Source organism: Marmota flaviventris, chromosome 17 (assembly GCF_047511675.1).
Source record: "Marmota flaviventris isolate mMarFla1 chromosome 17, mMarFla1.hap1, whole genome shotgun sequence".
NCBI lineage: Eukaryota > Metazoa > Chordata > Mammalia > Rodentia > Sciuridae > Marmota > Marmota flaviventris.
This window is the reverse complement of record NC_092514.1, coordinates 20992027-21007895: the sequence shown is the minus strand read 5'-3', so window position 1 is coordinate 21007895 and position 15869 is coordinate 20992027. Positions and strand designations below refer to the sequence as shown.

The following is a 15869-nucleotide window of genomic DNA, read 5'->3' as shown; positions in this document are numbered from 1 at the left end:
CATTATTTAAGTTTAAAACAAGAGAAAATTAACTTATGTGATTTTTTTTTTACTGCCCATCATACCCATAATATGTAGTTCTAAAGAAGAACCCAAAGCTGGCTGTACTCCCACCATTGCAGAAGGGTTCATAAGGGAAAAAGGACACTTTCAAGGACTCTTCAAATGACTACAAAGTTAATAGGAAAAGAACAAATAATATCTGAGACTCTGATCATTATCAAAGGAAAAATCATTAACTAAAAATATTCTCACTGCCTGTTATGTGCAAGGGTCAGTTCAACAAAGTTTTACGGAGGATTGTTTCTGCCCCCAAGAATTTTATCCCATGCTGTAGAGCATCATTAATCCTAGCTGTGTCTACTTTCTATTCAGGTAGTTACCCAAAAAAAACTTACTGAATTTAAAGTATATTGACTACTGGATGTTTGTTCTTCACTGATCAAAGCCTTGGGCTCTTCTCTGTGTGTCCTTGTATTTGATCCTTTTCTTTTACTAAAAGAACAATATCATCACAGATTGGGGAAGTTTTAAAGTTATAAAGAAAAGAGTTTTATTTCTGTTCACAGTTCTTGGTCCAAGGTCAAGAGGACACATCTGGTGATGGCCTTATTGCTGGCAGAGTCCTTATTGAAGTGGGGCAAGGCATGTGTGTTTCCTGGTCTCTCTCCTTATAAATCCACCACTAGGGGGTGCAGGGACACACTCCTGTAATCCCAGCATTTGAGGAGGCTGAGACACGAGGATCACGAGTTCAAAGCCAACCTCAGCAAAAGTGAGGCACTAACAACTGAGACCCTGTCTCTAAATAAATTACAGAATTATGGATTGGGGATGTGACTCAGTGGCTGAGTACCCATGAGTTCAATCCCTGGTACTACCCTCCCCCAACAACAACAACAAAAAAATCTCTATTCAATTTTAGGGGTTTCACCCTGATGATCTTATCCAGTTTTACCTTCCTCCCAAATTCCCTTTCTCTTAATTACATAGTCAAATTAAGCTTCCACTCTCCTAAAACCTCACACTAGGGATTAAAATCCAATATGATTTTCAGAGGGCACAAACTACATTCAAACAGTGGCAGCCCCATAGCGATCTAATTGTTCATCTGAGCAAACTAAGAGCTAAAGCATCTTCTCTTGTTACCATTGTCTCTTCTTGTCTTCCCCAGATATACTGGGATCACTTTTCATTGGGTGGGCTGGAAAATTGACCACTCATATATAAAAGGAGGTTCATGTAAGTCACCAAGATGCTACCCTCTGTCCTCAGGCCTTCCGAATCGTCTTCCAGAAGGCTGTAGAGAAGGCCGCTCCTGGTGAGAGCCTCAAGGAACGGGTCACCAATCTAATAGACAACATAACCTTTTCTGTGTACCAGTATACGACCCGTGGACTCTTCGAGTGCGATAAGTTGACCTACCTTGCCCAACTCACCTTTCAGGTAAAAATAAAACGAAAAAATAATTTCTAGAAGATAGGTCATTTTTAGTGTCCAGTCATCAGGTCTTAAGAAATTTGCTTCTTTTTTTTTTTTCCCACTAGCTGGGGATGGAACCCAGGGCCTAAGTTAATGCTCTACCACTAAGTCATGCCACAGCCCTAAAACTTTCTTCTTCTAACATCACTTTCCAAAGAAGTTCCAATAGGTTACATGCATGCTGCCCCCACATTGTCCCCCTCATGACAGATATGCTGAATCAATCATTGTACTTTTTCTTGCTGATCCTGGATGAGCTCTGATCCTTCTAAAAATATCCCTCCAGCAGCCACTGCTAGTCAATCAAAACTGGCACTGAAGATGGAACTAGATGGCCATACTGAAAACTAGAAGATTTTCCAATGCCATCAGAAGTTTTGTTCCATCAATATTTATCTAGATAATAAGTTTACTGACCTAACCTTCTCCCGGGTTAAGAAATCACACAAGACGTTGTAGCAACCACGGCCTTAGAAAATTTTCAACAACTTTAGTTCTTAAAGGCCTGGGGAAATTGGAGACTTCTAATGTTGCTGCATCTTGAATGAGAAACCCTAGTCTTCCAGTTAATTTCAATATCAAAAAGTCATAAAAATTTACTTCCTTTCACTTATCCCCCTAATCGTTTAGAATTGGGATTTTTTTTTTCAATATATACATTGGTAGCACAGACTAGACTATCTCAAAGGCCACTTCCAATTCCAAAAGTCAGATATGGTATCATTTTGTGCTGACTCCATGTTCCAAAGTCGAGCTCTATAGATGTGAGCATCTCTTAGTCCTCTCATGTTCTGTAATTCCCAGGCCAGCCTAAATGATAGCTTGGCCTTAGAAAATACAGGGGTTCCACCTCTCACTGAAAATCATGTCTCTAACCAAGCCAAAAACTTTTCCCCTCCTGCACACACTGTTGTAATTCCCTTCCAAACCTCTGCATTTTTCATTTCCCCCCCCCCCATCTGAAAGTCCTACCTTCCTGTTCAATATTCCCATCTCTTAGCTTTTCAAGACCTAATTCAAACTGACTTAAAGAGGGCTGGGGATGTGGCTCAGTGATAGAATGCTAGCCTGGTAAATACAAGGCCCTTGGTGTATTCCCCAGTACTGGGGGCGGAGGCCGGGGCATGGGGGGGACTACTTATAGAAAATTTAGTCAATTTAACCCCTTCCTTCCTCTGGCTTGCTGGCCACTCCCTTGTTCAGGGACCTCTCTCCTATTTTTAATTCACATATGTGCTTCTATTTTGCATAAATTCACATTGTTGATTCATATGTGTGTTTCTATTTTGTGTGTGTTCATATGTCACTTTGGCACTTTCCTCAAATCATGTCATTTGTATGTGTCATCTGCTCAATTAAATTTCAGGCACATACTCCTTGGCATTTATGATTGATACATAATAAACGCCTGCTAACCAAGATATATAGTCATCCACTGGGTATATTTAAGTCATTGTGATATTGGGGTTGAAAACAGATGCACATAGGAGTAATTTGCATAAATATACACTTTCTTCCAATCCATCCTCTCTAAATAACCAAAATTGATGGGCAAGCTCTAGTGTTAGAGGCAGCAATAATTACACTGAGTGACAATCCCTAAGATCCCCTGAACCTGAGGCCACCACAAGCTAAAGAAATATGGTGTCATGTTCCCTCCTTTGCAGATCCTCCTCATGAACCAGGAAATCAGTGCAGCAGAACTGGACTTCCTGCTTCGATCTCCAGTGCAGACAGGCACCCCTAGCCCAGTGGAGTTCCTCTCCCATCAGGCCTGGGGAGGTGTCAAGGTCAGTACTGGTTCCTATGAAAAAGTCAAGTTCTCATCTCTTAGTCTCCTCCTGACACTTGTCCCTACAGTGTCAACAAGGATCTCAATTTTTGAGCTCAAGTATGGAGCTGTGTCCCTTTTCCTGTACACCTACAGCAGGCTCAACCTTCTGAGCATGCATTTTGGTGTGTGAGGGCTCTGTCTCCAGGGGAGAAAGGAACCTTAAGTCCCTATAAACTTCTCTGAGCTGCCTTCATCTACCAAGGCTCAGGACTGGAATACGGGCTCTGTGGTGAGTCCCTGGGACTGATGTGGCACTGCTGCTGCAGTAGCATTTCTAAAAAAGCAGACATCTCCACATGAATCTGAACTCAGACCCCAAGCAGGGAATGCATTCCAACCTGGGATGCTGGCAGTGATAAGAACTCATGCTTATTGAGTGCCTCAGAAAGGCAAGGTCTCATTTCACTGTCGTGTCCGTCTTGGCAATAGGTGTTATGGGTTTCCATTTAACATTTGAGGAAATTGAGGTCCCACTTCTTACTAGTGGCAAATTCAGAACTCACATTTTGGCCTGGCTGGGGGCCAAGCCCATTTTCATTCCATATTGTGCAGCTTAGTTGGGATTTTATAAATGTCGAAAAGAATCAATAAAGTCCTTTCAATAGGCACTGTGCCTACCTTAAGAGAACCTGACATGATGCCTGCAGGAAAGGACAACTGAGTGAATCCCAACTCCAGAGAGTCCAGTGCCTACCAGACTAGTCACCTATGGAATGGCATCTGCATAAGATGAATCCTACTTATGATCTTCCATATTTGTTGCATTTTTACAGAGACTTGATTCACAAAGAATTATGAGTCTACAGCAAGGGGATTGGTTTTCTTTCTCTTTATATATCTAACTCAGATTATTTTTAAGTAATTGTGGATTCACAGGCAATTGTAAGACATAATACAGGGATATCCCTTGTACCCAGCTTCCTGCAATGCTAACATCTTGTAATACTATATACAATCACATATCCAGGAAATTAACATTGACATGATCCACCAATCTTAGTCTGATTTCACCAGTTTTACAGAAATTCGTGTGTGTGTGTGTGTGTGTGCTTGTGTGTGTTTAGTTAGAGGACATGTGTAGAGTCATGTAATCACCACCACAGTCAAGACCCAGAAAGTTCCATTTTACAGAGCTTCCTTATGTTGGCCTTTTATAATCACAGTGTCCTCCTTCCTTACCCAGTTCCTACTACCAACCAACCATGAATCAGTTCTCCATTTATATAACATTTGTCATCTCAAGGATATTATTTGAATGGAAACATATGGCACATAACTTTTTGGAATGGGCTTGTTCACTTAGCATAATTCCCTTGAGATCCATCCAAGCTGATTTACTTTATAACAAAAGCCCCGAAATAAATCATTTATGTGCAGGCTTTCCTCTTTCAAAGGAGTCGTCTTAAGAAATTCTAGGCTAATTCCACTAATGCTACCATTGCTCAAAATCCTTTCCTAACTTCTTTTTCAGAGTCTATAGCTATCCTTTCAATCAACCTTAGGACTATATATAAATCAGGAATCATCAAACTTTTCATGAGGGACCACATAGTAAATATTGAGGGAACCACTCAACCGTGCCAAAGACACATACAGTGTGGAAATGAATGGACATGGCTGAGTTCCTGTAAAATTTTATTTAACAAAACAGGTGGTGGGCCAGATTGAGCCTGAAAGTTATTGTTTGCTGATCCTTGATTTAAATAATAAAGGTGGAATTTAATTTTTATTTAACTTCATTCATCATCCTGAGCCCAATCTGGTGAATGAAAAAGGAAATAATACATTGGGAAAGAAACAAAGGAGGATTTTCTTCACAACAGCAACCAAAACCACAAACTTACAAAACCTCTAAGAATAATTGTAATAAATGCAGATATCTGGGAAAACCATCAACTTTTCTACCACACAGAATATGAATAAATAGATACACTTTAGAGTGTATTTATTCTAGGGTAGCACTGTCCAAAATAAATGTAGTGCAAGCCATATTCATAATTTTAAATTTTTTATTACCCACATTAAGAAATGTAAAAAGAAATGAATGGAATAAGTTTTAATAAAATATTTTCTTTGACCCGGTACAGCCAAAAATATTATCATTTCAGTGCGCAGCTTTTATAAAATGATTGTGTTTGCTTTCCATTACTGTGACAAAATATCTGGAATAAACCACTTAAAAGGAGAAAATGTTTATTTTGGCTCACAGTTTCAGAGGTTTCAGTCCATGACTGCTTGACACTGATGCTCTGGGCATTTAGTGAGGCAGAAAAACATGGCAAAAGTGAATAGCAGAAGAAAGCTGTTCATCTCATGGCAACCAGAGAGCCAAAGAGAGAGAGAGAGGGGGGGGCGGGGGGAGAGAGAGAGAGAGAGAGAGCAGAGACCAGGGTCCCAAAATGTCCTTCAGGGGCACACCCCCAATGACCTAACTTCCTTCTACCACCCTCTGAAGTTTCCACTACCATCTAATAGTGCCACAGGCTAGTGGCCAAGCCTTTTTTTTTAATCATACAAACTTTTGGGGGACATTTAGGATCCAAACTGTCAATTAGAAAACAATTTTATATTTTTTTGCTAAGTCTTTGACATCCAATGTGTAATTTTTATACATAAAGCTTATCTCAATTTAGAAGTTAAATTTTCATCCAAAACACTTGTATTTCAACTTCATAAAAGTTAAGAGTTGAAACAATTGGTCCCTGTACCCAAGTCACCCTAAACATCCTTAAAAGTTTTCCTATTACTAAAATAAGTTCCAGTTTCTACATTTTAAAGCCATTAACATAAAATAGAATTAAAAATTCAGGGCATGGCCTCGTGCACCTGTGGTCCCAACTTCTCGGGAAGCTGAGGCAGGAGGATCACTTGAGCCTAGGAGGTCAAGGACAGTCTGGCTAATGTGACAAGACTATCTTAGATTTAAAAATAAATCAGTCCTTCTGTCACAATAATCACCCTTCAAGTGCCCAATGGTCACCCATGGCCAGTGGTTACCTTTTGGACAATATGATCCCAGACCTTGAGAATAACAACTCATAGTCTGATTACTTTATGGAAAAATAGGTTCTGAAAAGCAATTTTGAATGAGCCCATCTGCAGAACTAGAACAATGAGAGAAATGGATTTGTCAACACAGGCTCTGGAATCAGATATACCAGGGTTCTATTTCAAGTTTGTGTGTGCAAATGGCCTCTGGTATGTTGTCTTAGACCTCTTGTTGCCAGGGCAAGGGCAGGGGTTTCCAGGGGGTCCTGAGTCCAGGTTCTCCTCCTCCAGGGAAAAGAATTGAAGGAGACCCAGGAGATTGGCAGGAAAGGCAGAGGCTTATTGAAAGTGAAAGTAACACATTGTTGAGGGTAGAGTGGGTGGAGGGTAGAGTGGGTAGACGGTGGAGTGGCTCAAGGCTCTGTCTACACAATAGGCTTCACTTTTATTCTCTCCTTCTCCCTTAGCTGGATCTGAGGTTGATTGGTACCTTGAATGACAGCTGAATTTTATATAATTTCTTTTCTATTGCCCATGTATGTTTCTTTTTCCCTCAGAAAATGCACAGAAGGGGAGCAAACCACAATGCCAATGATAAGTTCAACAGCAAAAAGTTAACTTTAGGTCCGTCTCTTGGGCTATTGCGCATACCTGAGACTGAGAGCTTTCCCTTCGTGAGTGATCTTGAATTCCCTTTGTGGTCATCTAGCTTTCTCACTTTAACCACAAGATGGCCATGTTTTCCTTCACAAGAAGGGGCTTAAGGTACAGTGCTGTGAGGGCCTAGGTTGAGCTGAGAACCCTAAGAGATGATTCCTTCCGTGTGCCCTATCTCCTACCTTAACACTCTGAGCCTTCGGTTCCTTATCTGCAAAATGGCCATCCTACCTAGCACCTTTGTTGAGGGTTGTCAGACTGTGTTAATGTTCAGTAAGTGGAAGCAGATTATGGTGCCTTGATTTGAGGCACCATACATCCAATCTCAGTCTCTGACTCCACCATCTTCACATGGTGAAGGTGAAAGTTGGCTTCCTCTCTGCAGGTTTTTTTCCTCTTGTTATAAGGGCACCGGTATGAATTAGAATCTAGCCTTGTATCCTCATCTTAAATTAGTTACATCAACACAAAGATTCTGTTTCTAAATAAAGTCATGATCACAAGTCTGGGAGGCTAGTTCTTCAATGTATCTTTTTTGATGGGCACGATTTATCCTATAACAATTATGATTCTTCTTTACCCTGTAAGACACATAAGTGCTGTCATTGATACCAGTTGAGCTTGATAGAATTGTCCATAGAAAGAAAAACTTTCAGGAACTCTAAGTTGCCCAGTTGGGCCTAGTCCAGTTTCCTTTCTCTATATTATCACACAAAGCCCTCTGCAGTAAAAGTCAAGAAGAATAAGTGATTCACAGGCATTCATTTTACATAGCTCAACTCAAAAGCTATTGTGCAATTTCATTCCATTCCTCTTTTCACAAAATGAGTTGTTGGGTTGGCTTGGCTTGGCTTGGCTTCCTTCTGCTCTTTGTTCTGTTTTGTGGGCGGGGCTCATCTGGCTGTTCAAAGTCTTTTGCAAATGAGCAAAGCTTTATCTTTCTATATGAGTTTGTTGTGTGAAGCAGCAAAGTCCAGATCCTTCAAAACTCAATTGCAATCCAGGATGCACACAGGTGAGGGACAATGCGATATGTGGTATACATGGTCTTTGATAAATACTCTTTTAAATATCTGGTTGGATTTTAGCCTAAAGCAACAAAATAAGTATAATTAAATAGAACATGATCTTAAAAAAATTTTAGAGGCTGGGGTTGTGGCTCACCTAGCATGTGCAAGGCCCTGGGTTCAATCCTCAGCACAACATAAAAATAAATAAAATAAAGGCATGGCGTCCAATTACAACTAAAAAATAAATATTAAAAAAAAATCTAAAGCATTCTATCTAATGAGGAAGGTTGATTGTCTTGTTTCCCCAGAAGAACTAATAAGCAGGAAATGGATGAAATCTTTCTGATAAAATCCTGCTTTTATTATTATCCTTTGGAAGGATTTTTTCAATCCCATCAAATGCTGAACTGTAAGGTAATAGGAATGTTCTCTTCATTAGGAAATCTCATCTGTGATGGATTTCTTTGTTAACCTTTGAAAAGGCCTCTCACTACCACTCTGGTTGCCAGTTTAGCTCAGTTGTATTTTGCTGTGCAGTCCAAAGTAATTAGGTTAATTAGTCATTTCCATTTAGCTTATTAGAAGGCTAAAAATCCCTTTTCCTCATTTGGGAGATTAAACGTTGCAATTGTGTTCACTCCAGAGCTTCAAGAAACTGTGTTTCAGACCCAGTCCTTGGCAGCCGGGAGTGCTGGTCACAGTGTATTTTTCTCCTCTTTGTGGCGATGCTGGGGGGGGGGGTGTAATTGGCTTGCAGAAGGGTTAATGATGATGTAAGTTGAGGAGAGGAGGTGAGTGGCTATCTGGAAGAAGATGAAAGTCGGTTCCCCAGCACAGACAGAAATAATTACAGCAGCTGCAGCTTTTCTCAGTCCACCAAGAGCCCTCCTGCTGGCCACCCAGATGTCAAACTTTATTAATTGAGCACTCGCTAAGTGCCAGGCAGTGCCTTAGAAAGTTCTTGCCCACCGGGAACTCACAATCTTGTGGGAGTAACAGATAAGTAAACCGGTAATTGCAATTCAATAGCTATCCAGCCCCCGAGGAAGGACCAGGGAGGACTTTATAGTTTTCAAAACTTTGCATCTACTTGAGAGTGAGAGAGTAAGAGAAGCGGCAGGTGATTACTTGGCCTCACTTTCCAGATGAAAAATCCAAAACTCATGAAGGTTTAAAACCAGTCTCCAAGTCCCGTGGCTCATCACCAGAAATCTTGTTTATCTGAGCTTCTTCCACTGTCTCATTCACTGCTTCTCAGCATGAATGAAGATGTGGTCTTCCTGCTATAAGTGGTCAGCATGAAATCCAGAAGTCACAGAGTACCTGTGAAAGGATCTATGTTTATCCCCCTGGAGGAAGAGAACAGGCAAGTCCAGGTCAAGTGGATGGGTCCTTCTGCAGCTTCACCTTGCCCTTCTCACCAGATTCTTATCCTGAAACCACTCTGTTTTCTGCCATGCCCTACCCTCCAGACTATGGCTCTTGTTGATCCTTCTCATAAAATTCCCCTCCCTTCCATCTCTACCCAACAGAACTCTATACATCTCCTTCCTCCTCAATTTAGGCTTATAAGCTCCTTGAAGGTCCATGTCTTTTTGTTCACCATTGTGATTCCAAGTCCCTAGGAAGTAGTAGGCATGCAATAAATGTTAAAAGAATGATGAATGAGTCAATGAATGAAGGGATTCAAATAACAAGAATGTATTGGGTTTTTTCAAAATTCATGGCACTCTCATAGGTGCTTTAAACATGCGGTCTAGCTTTGGAGAAACCAAACACATCAACAGAGTTGAATAATGATGAAGGGACTGCAGGTCAGTAAGTGTCTAGGTTAGCGGTGTTGGTGGGCACTCTGGATAAACAGGATAGACACTCATCCATCCAAAATTTAGTTCCTGTGTCAAGACTGATGAAGACGCACACATACCAAAAGGGTATATAAAAGCTGATTATTCCAATAATGAGGCTTCTGGCAGAAGCAAGAGTGATCCCAAGCATTCTAAAAATGGCTTGAGAGAGCCAGGAAAAGAAACTACCTTGGGGTACTTATGGTAGTTAGGGGGTGAGTCCGGAGCAGGTGCTCCTGGGCACAGGCAAGGGCTTACCTGGTACAACATCCCTCCAGCATCTAAGGAGGAAATGGCCAGGCTTAGTGATCAGCTTGCCCAGATGTGAGCAGAAGAGGAAGAAGGAGGGATATGGCTTAAATGCTATCAGCAACCAAACATCTGAAACTGATTGAAGGTTTAGTAAAGTTTCCAACTCTGTGAGTAGCTCTATGTGCTCCACCCCAGGGGAAGGACTACATGTTCTAAGTTATAGAGTCTGTGCCTGGGGAAAGTCACTGACTTTGAACTGGCCCTTGACAACTCAGAGAACCTTAATAAATAGAAAGCGTGACCAGCACAAGAAAAGCAAGGAGTAAAATTTAGTGGACAAGGCAACAGAGTCTTGCACATGGTAGAAGTAGTACAAACAAGGAATTGGGTGGGGAACGAGTCAGGCATACTTCCCAGGTAGGAGACTGGTAAGCTGAGACAAGGTAGGACACAGCAGCATACCTGGTAAACTGGATGAATTGGAGGGAAGAAATACATGAAAAGATTTCATTACTTAGCTATGTCCAAATTGACTTAATCCATACAGAAATAGACAACTCATGGAAATTTTTGTAGTTGGCATTAATACAAAGTCAATGAGATATTTTGAGAGATGAATTGACAGGATTTGGTGGCAGAGTGAGTGTGCAGATGGAAAGAAGAAGCCTATGACTTAGGTGTCCATGTACCACAACCAGAATAATAATGGTACCCCTTTGTGCCCCTATTTTCCATATAATATCATGCAAGTGAGTGTGGCTCAGTCTCTGCTGTCTATAGTCTCCCAAACTGGTCATTTGCTAATTTTGCATATTACTAGGGGCAGTCTGATGAGGATGAGCTGGTCAGAATCCTCCCTCTTCTTTGATTTTTTTTTTCCTGGAGGAAGATCCAAGACTCCAAACAGACTGTACATGAGACAGAGTTGTGTATATAATACCACTTGCCTTTCAACCTCCAACGCAACACAAATTACAGCTTTCTAGAGAAACTGCATTTTGGAGCAAGATTCTTTGCAATTTCCCAGGCACTTTCATCAATGGAAGAATTCTCTAATCTGGATCGAGACATTGAGGGATCTGCCAAGAGCTGGAAGAAGTTTGTGGAGTCAGAATGTCCCGAGAAGGAGAAGTTCCCCCAGGAGTGGAAGAACAAGCCAGCACTTCAGCGCCTCTGCATGATGAGGGCCATGCGGCCTGACCGGATGACCTACGCCATGAGGTAGAGAACATGGGATGGTGGGAGGCCTGGGACAGGCACTCCAAAAGACAGTCTCAGGATGGCAAGGCTAAAGTGTTATCCAGCTCTTCACTGCTATGATCAAATTATCTGACAAGAACAATTATAGAGGAAGAAAATTTATGTTGGTTCACTGTTTCAGATGTTCAGTCTATGGTTGGCTGACTCCATTGCTGTAGGCCAGAGACAGAACATCATGGCGGAAGGGCATGGGAAAGAAAATCTGCTCAGGTCATGGCAGCCAGGAAGGGGAGGGGTGGGTCAGAAGGGCAGGAACAGATATAGTCCAGGTCATGCCCCCAGTGACCTATTTCTCCCAGTCACACCTCAGCTGCCTACAGTTAAACCACCCAGCAATCTATTCAAATTATTAATCTGTCAAGCAGACTAATCTACTAATGAGGTTACAGAGCCCATCATCTAATCACTTCACCTCTGAACATCCCTGCATTGCCTAACAAATGAGCTTTTAGGGGGATATTAATAATATAAACCATAGCGGTTGAGCCTCAAGGCCATGTGTGTACGGTAATAAGATCCTTTTTATCAACAACCAAAATTCCAAAGAACAGAGAGTTCATCCTTAGCAAGAAAAACATCTCTTTCATCAGATGTTTTTTAAAAGGGAAAGAAAGATGGTTATAGCTTTAAGTAATGTAATAAATGAATGGCAGAAAATTGAGGATGATTTTTATCTGCTGGCTTCTAATTTTTCTGAAGAGTTTGAAGACCATCAGTTGAATTTGTGTGAAAGGGAGAGGGGCAAGGTTGAATATTTGAAGAGAGTGGAGAATGTTTGAAAATGGATCTGTGAAAAATGGGAGAGAAGGCTGACCAGGGAGCTCCAAGTGGCGTTGAAGGGCCTGGTTACTGGTTAAGATCTTGCACTTCTGGTGACACCTGTCTTCACCATTGGATAATTTTCTCCAGAGTCCCAGGTGTAGATTCGGAGCTACATTGATCCAGAGCTCAGATCATCTCAAATTGGTGTGTTGAAATAAGAATTAGGCAAAGGAGGTGAGGATGTTGGCAAGAAAATGACTGGGAGTCATAGGCCATGTATTTTGCAGAGGCAGAAAGCAGATTAGTGGTTGCTGAGGACGAGGGCATGAGAATTGGAATCTATAGTGTGATGAAAATCGAGTTCAAACACTAGATTATGGTGAAGATTGTGCAACTTGATAAATTTACTTTTAAAACATTGAAAAATATACTTTAAAATGAGTGAATTGTAGGGTATATTGATTATACATCAATAAAATTATTTTTAAAAAGAAAGAAATTACAGGTCATGGAGTCTATACTGGATAGGAAAGAAATGAATAGAGTAAGGCTGTATGGGGGAAAATACCAGAAAGGCCAGGATACTGAAATTCCTGCATTTGTAATGGCACCAGGGCAAAGAATAGGTTAAGTAAAGGTGCATTACCAAAAGAACTATAAGGATAGATGGTGTTAGTCAGAAAAAGGGATAGCTCCCTTTATGGCATCAGACATAAGAGAAGTTTCCACGTAATGATATGGATGAAGGTGTAGCCATGGAATTAGGTAGCTGAAGAGGGGAGGAAATGAAAGATTACTCAAATTGAGGTCACTTAGAGGATAGAGGATTGTCTACATGGATATTGATGTTACCCAGGCAAGAGGAGAGGAAGTCCATGAGCCTAAGGCTCAAGTGTTCAGTAAATGAGAAGAGTGGCCAAATGAGGCAATAGATGACAATGATGTGCATGGATAGTGGTGAGACAGGGAAAATGAGCCTCATTGGAACCACGATAAAGGGAAGGTAATGGTTTAAAAATAGCATTGGACAGTGAGCAGCACCCTGATCACTGACAATCCTCAGGTGTAGGAGTATGAGCCCAGTTGAGAAGGCTGCATGAAGAAATAATGTCCTCGGGGGATAGTGGAAGTCTCAGTGAAGGTCAGGAGTTTGGCCAGACCGTCATAAAACATTTGCAGCTGTGAGGATTTATTTAGCCCAAAATGGGCCACTTTAGAAGGGAAGCATTGTTAAATGGAGTGAGAGGAAAGAAAACGGAGAATGACGAAAGATGAGAGCAAAGAAAGAATCTGATAGAGCTCTAAATCCTGGGCAGGAATAGTGCATAGCAAGGATCTAGAGAAGGTGGTCTAGCTGCCAAAAAGTATACAGAAGGTATTGGTCCTAATCAACCCTATGGATGGACTGAAGTGAGAGGGTGCCAGGCTAGAGTTGGCAGTGACCTAGTTGGACAGTTGTACAGAAGGAGCTCTGATCTAGATGAGCTGTCCTACAACTAGCAGCACAGTTTGTAAGTGTTGACAAGTTGTGGACTTGTAGCCAGTCCTAGCTCTATAGCTACCTAATCCACAACCCTGGGCATGTTCTTTCTTTTCTAGAGGCTTCCATTTCTCAAATGTTATCATTTTCTGACTATATGTGTGTATACTTTCTTTCTGGCAGAGATTTTGTTGAGGAGAAGTTAGGAAGCAAATACGTAATGGGAAGAGCACTAGATTTTGCAACTTCCTTTGAAGAATCAGGACCAGCCACTCCAATGTTTTTTATCCTGTCCCCAGGGGTGGACCCACTGAAAGATGTGGAAAATCAAGGTAAGGAAAACCTCCTCTTGGAACCAACGTTGCACTAGCCCCCTTTACTCTTGGGTCTATGGATTCTCTTTTCCAGATTCAAGGTTCACTATGCAATACTCTCCATTTGCAAACAGTAGAGAATCAAGGTCATTGCTGAAGCAAAACCAGAGAACATCATCAGAGAGAAAAGCCCACTCTGTGCTATGTAGGGTCCAATTTCATTGGGCCCCAGACAATCCAGGATAATTCCTGAATCTCGAAATCCTTAATTTACTCACATGTGTAGAACTCTTTTTGCTATGTGAAGTACATATTCGTGGGTTCCAGAGATGAGCAAAATGGACATATTCAGGGGCCTGTTCCTCTGCCTACCTATTCCTTTTGCAGTCTACATTATTGCACCAAATTCAATTACTTTTCATTCTCCAAAATATGCTGTTTCCCCTCCTACATTCTCTTCCCTAGCCTAGGTCTACTTATCCTGCTGGGTTGACTTTAACGTCATCATCTCCAAGAAGTCCTATTTGATTCCTGAGGTTGTAGGCTCCCCTCCCATGTATTTCTAGAGCACCCTATCTCTATGAATGCCACATTGTCATTGCCTGGTGACTTGTGTCTCTCTGAGTGAGCACTCCTTGTGAATAAGGTTTATTTTCAACCTTGGTATCTCTAGTGCTTAGTATTCTGCTTTTGATGTCATGGGTGTACTCCCCCCCTCACTCCCCCACCACACACACTCATCCATGGTATCTTTAGGGAATTGGTTCCAGGACCCCCTACAGATACCTAAACCTGTGGATGCTCAAGTCCTTTATATAACATGATGTAGTATTTGCATGCATTCAACCATGCACCTTCTCCCATATACTTTCAATGACCTCTAGATGAGGTCTTATTTTTTTATATTTATTTTTTAGTTATAGGTGGACACAATATCTTTATTTTACTTTTATGTGGTGCTGAGGATGGAAGCCAGTGCCTCATGCCTGCTAGGTGAGCGCTCTATCTCGGAGCCACAGCCTCAGCCCTCTAGATGACTTATAATACCCAATTCTATGTAGATAGTTGTTACATTGTTTAGGGAACAACAAAAAAAATCTGTATATGTTTAATGCAGACACAATTTTTTTTTAATATTCAGTCATGGTTGGTTGAATCTGCGTAAGAAGAACCCAAGGATACCATGAGCCAATGATTTAAGGAGTGAGCCAATGAATGACTAACACAAACTATAAAACTAGCAAAACTGTATTTTTTTCAGAGTTAAATAAAGACCTGATGAGTTTTTATAAAACAAAAATGCAGACTATGTAATACAACTTCCTGAGTAGTCAGTCTTTTATTCATTGTGTAATGAAAGGAAAATACAGCACATGCCTTGGGAGATAAAACTACCCTGGTCCTAAAGAGTGGATGAGTTGTATAATTGAAAGAAGGAATTACTATTCCTTATTCACTAACTAAATATGGACCTTCACAGTTTCTTAAAAAGAATCAAGTAACACCTGCTCACAGTATTTTTAAAGAATGAATAATAAAATTGAATTTAAAAAAAAACAAAAACAGCTCCAGCCTTCCCCATACCAAGTCCTTTCTTCCAGACACTGTTTTTTGTCCATTTCTAAATTTAGTCCTCCTGAGTTACTTTTCTATTTCATACTAGTGATCATTTGTCGCCATTTCTAAATTTAATCAGTTTTAGATACCTATTTATTCCATGAGATGAGAAGTAGGAATCTAGCTCCCATTGTTATCTGAGACTCCATGTGTCTGTTGGCACTCATGTGTCACACAGTAGGTATACAGACCACACTGTCTTTTTTAAGCTTATTTTTTTATTTTTTTAAAATATTTTTATTAGAGCTTTATGAGTTTTTTAATTTTTATTTTATTTTACTTTTGTTTTGTTTTCTGCTTTCTTGATGCAATGACATTAATGACCTTGTGGATAGGGAGAGAGACTGCCCCTCTCAAAGCTCCCAG

The 15869-nt window shown here is 40.9% G+C and overlaps 1 protein-coding gene across 1 annotated transcript in view; it reads left to right on the top strand.

Moving 5' to 3' along the window:
* Dnah9 (dynein axonemal heavy chain 9) overlaps positions 1–15869 on the top strand; it is a 332320-nt gene that overhangs the window by 268648 nt on the left and 47803 nt on the right. Inside the window, exons 58-61 of the mRNA XM_027954056.2 lie at positions 1276–1446; positions 3150–3272; positions 11098–11291; positions 13756–13904. Of these exons, the coding sequence (XP_027809857.2) occupies positions 1276–1446; positions 3150–3272; positions 11098–11291; positions 13756–13904 (637 nt within the window). The remainder of the gene's footprint in view (positions 1–1275; positions 1447–3149; positions 3273–11097; positions 11292–13755; positions 13905–15869) is intronic.